This window comes from Gracilinanus agilis, chromosome 5, assembly GCF_016433145.1.
Source record: "Gracilinanus agilis isolate LMUSP501 chromosome 5, AgileGrace, whole genome shotgun sequence".
Taxonomy (NCBI): domain Eukaryota; kingdom Metazoa; phylum Chordata; class Mammalia; order Didelphimorphia; family Didelphidae; genus Gracilinanus; species Gracilinanus agilis.
Genome location: NC_058134.1, coordinates 299,380,744 through 299,382,825, shown reverse-complemented (window position 1 = coordinate 299,382,825; position 2,082 = coordinate 299,380,744). Strand labels below are relative to the sequence as shown.

The 2,082-nt window shown below is 54.4% G+C and overlaps 1 protein-coding gene across 1 annotated transcript in view; it reads right to left on the bottom strand.

Moving 5' to 3' along the window:
* Nucleotides 1-1,659, bottom strand: part of FBLN1 (fibulin 1) — a 63,604-nt gene extending 61,945 nt beyond the window's left edge. Inside the window, exons 1-2 of the mRNA XM_044679278.1 lie at nt 1,485-1,659; nt 1,255-1,357 (exon numbers count right to left, since the gene is read on the bottom strand). Coding sequence (XP_044535213.1) covers nt 1,255-1,357; nt 1,485-1,659 — 278 coding nt within the window. The remainder of the gene's footprint in view (nt 1-1,254; nt 1,358-1,484) is intronic.
* Nucleotides 1,660-2,082: the final 423 nt, after the last annotated feature.

The window sequence follows — 2,082 nt, the reverse complement described above, 5'->3', positions numbered from 1 at the left end:
CTCCCTCCCTCCCTCTCCCTCTCCCTTCCTCTCTTTTTCTCCCTTCCCCCCCTCCCTTCCTTCCTCTCTCTTTCTCCTTTCCCCTCTCTCCCTCCCCTTCCTCTCTCTTCCTCTCTCTCTGTCTTCCTCCCTCCCTCTCCCTCCCTTCCTCTTTCTTTCTCTCTCTCTGTCTCCCTTCCTCTACTTCCCTTCCTTCTTCTTTCGTTCTCTTTCTCTCTGTCTCTGTCTCTGTCTCTGTCTCTGTCCTCTCTCGCACCCTTCCTTCCTCTCTCTTCTTTCCCTCTCTCTCTCTCTCTTTGTCTCTCTGTCTCTCCCCCTCCCTCTCTTTCCTCTCTCTTTCTGTCTCTCTGTCTCTGTCTCCCCCTTCCTCTCTCTCTCTCTCTCTTTCTCTGTCTGTCTCTCTCTCTCTGTCTCTGTCTCTCTCTCTCTCTGCCTCCTTCTCTCTCTGTGTTTCTGTCTCTCCCCCCACCCCCCCTGAAGTAGGCCCTCCCTCCTTCCCTTCCTCTTTCTATGGGTGTGTTGAGACTCCCTTTCAGGAATAGGAGTATTCATGCAGGGAAGACCTAGTGGATGCTCCCATTCATCCCCCACATGCAGCAAGAATTTTCCTGGAGCTGAGCTCTCCACAAATCTTCCTCATAGGAGGTTAGGGGGTGGGGCCCAAGTTTTCCATCCTTGGCCTGTCCTTGCTTATGACCCATTCTCTCTTCAAATTCTCTGCAATCTGACTCCTGCCAAGACAACTCAACCGAAAGAATGCTTTGGGAAGTCACCAGATCCAATGACCTGTGCCCAAACCTTCTCCTCCTTGACCTGGGTGCAGTGTGGACACCTCTGGCTGCCCCTGCCTCAGTGAAAGCCCTTCTCTTTCTTCTTTCCAGGGGACTACCCGGGCCAGAGCCTTGGCCCTTAGAGAATGGCCCAGTTCAAAAGGGCCTTTTAGATCTCACTTCATTTTAGGGGGAGAAGGGGAGGTCTAGACCCAAGACTCCGGGATCTCAGGAGACCTCTGTTGGGGAACTGCCTGCTAATGCCACTTAGCATCTGCTCTAACTCTGGCTACCCAGTTCCTGGGAGTTTGTGACTTGCTCAAGGCCATGCATCCAGGTTGTGTGAGAGGCCAATCTCCTGACCAACTACAAGCTTAACAATCTACCCACCTTGTCTTTCCTGGCCCTCCTCTCTTCCTTCTTCCATCCCCTAAATGTAGCCCTTCCTTGCTTCTTCCTCCTTCTCTTCCTTACCACGTATCACCTCCTCTGGGTCACATAAGCAATCCGGTATGGATAGGTGACTCCTACATCTCTGACTCTAGCGGCAACCTTCTCCCGAGCTGCAGCCTTGCCATTTCGGCTCCCTCCATACCCCGCAGCCCCTCAGACTCTGCCGAACCCAACTACAGCAGAAACCTGACCCCAGACACCTCCCTCTGCCTGGCCTTCTTCTTCTCCTCTGTTCGCCTCCAGCCTCCTGGGCACCTCCACGTGCCTCCCGTATCCAATCCCTCAGGAAGTTCTGCAAGTGCGGCTTCGGGACCCGTTCTGAGTGCTTCCCCTTCAGCATCATCCCGCCGCCCAGGCAGGCATCATGAGGGATGGCTCCTGAGCATTTGCAAAAGGCAGTGGCTGTCACGAGGGTGACGAAGGCTCCATCGGGCATGGCAGGGCAGCCTCATTTCCTCCATGGGGTTATTAGACTGCCAGATCCGAGGAGTGCTGGAGAAGTCACGTCTCTCGTGAGCTAGAGATCCAATCAGCCGCTGCTCCGGAAACCCATCTGAGTGACCAGACAAAGAGGAATGCAGCGTCCACTCGGAAGGAGGTCGCCAGTGGCGCGCCCCAGAGATCTGCCTGTGGCCCTCTGCCATGAATCGCTCAGTTCATGAGTGAATGTTCATCGACCGGCTGACTGACTGGCTGCTTTTGTAACGTTTTCATCCAAGATTTGGACAAAGGCATAGATGATGGCCCCGTCAAGTGGGTAAGTGACAGGCAGGAGGCCCCACAGGATAACTCGGGCTCCTAAAACATCTCGACAGGACCGAACACCGAGTCAGAGCAAATAAGAGAGTATTGAGGGGGG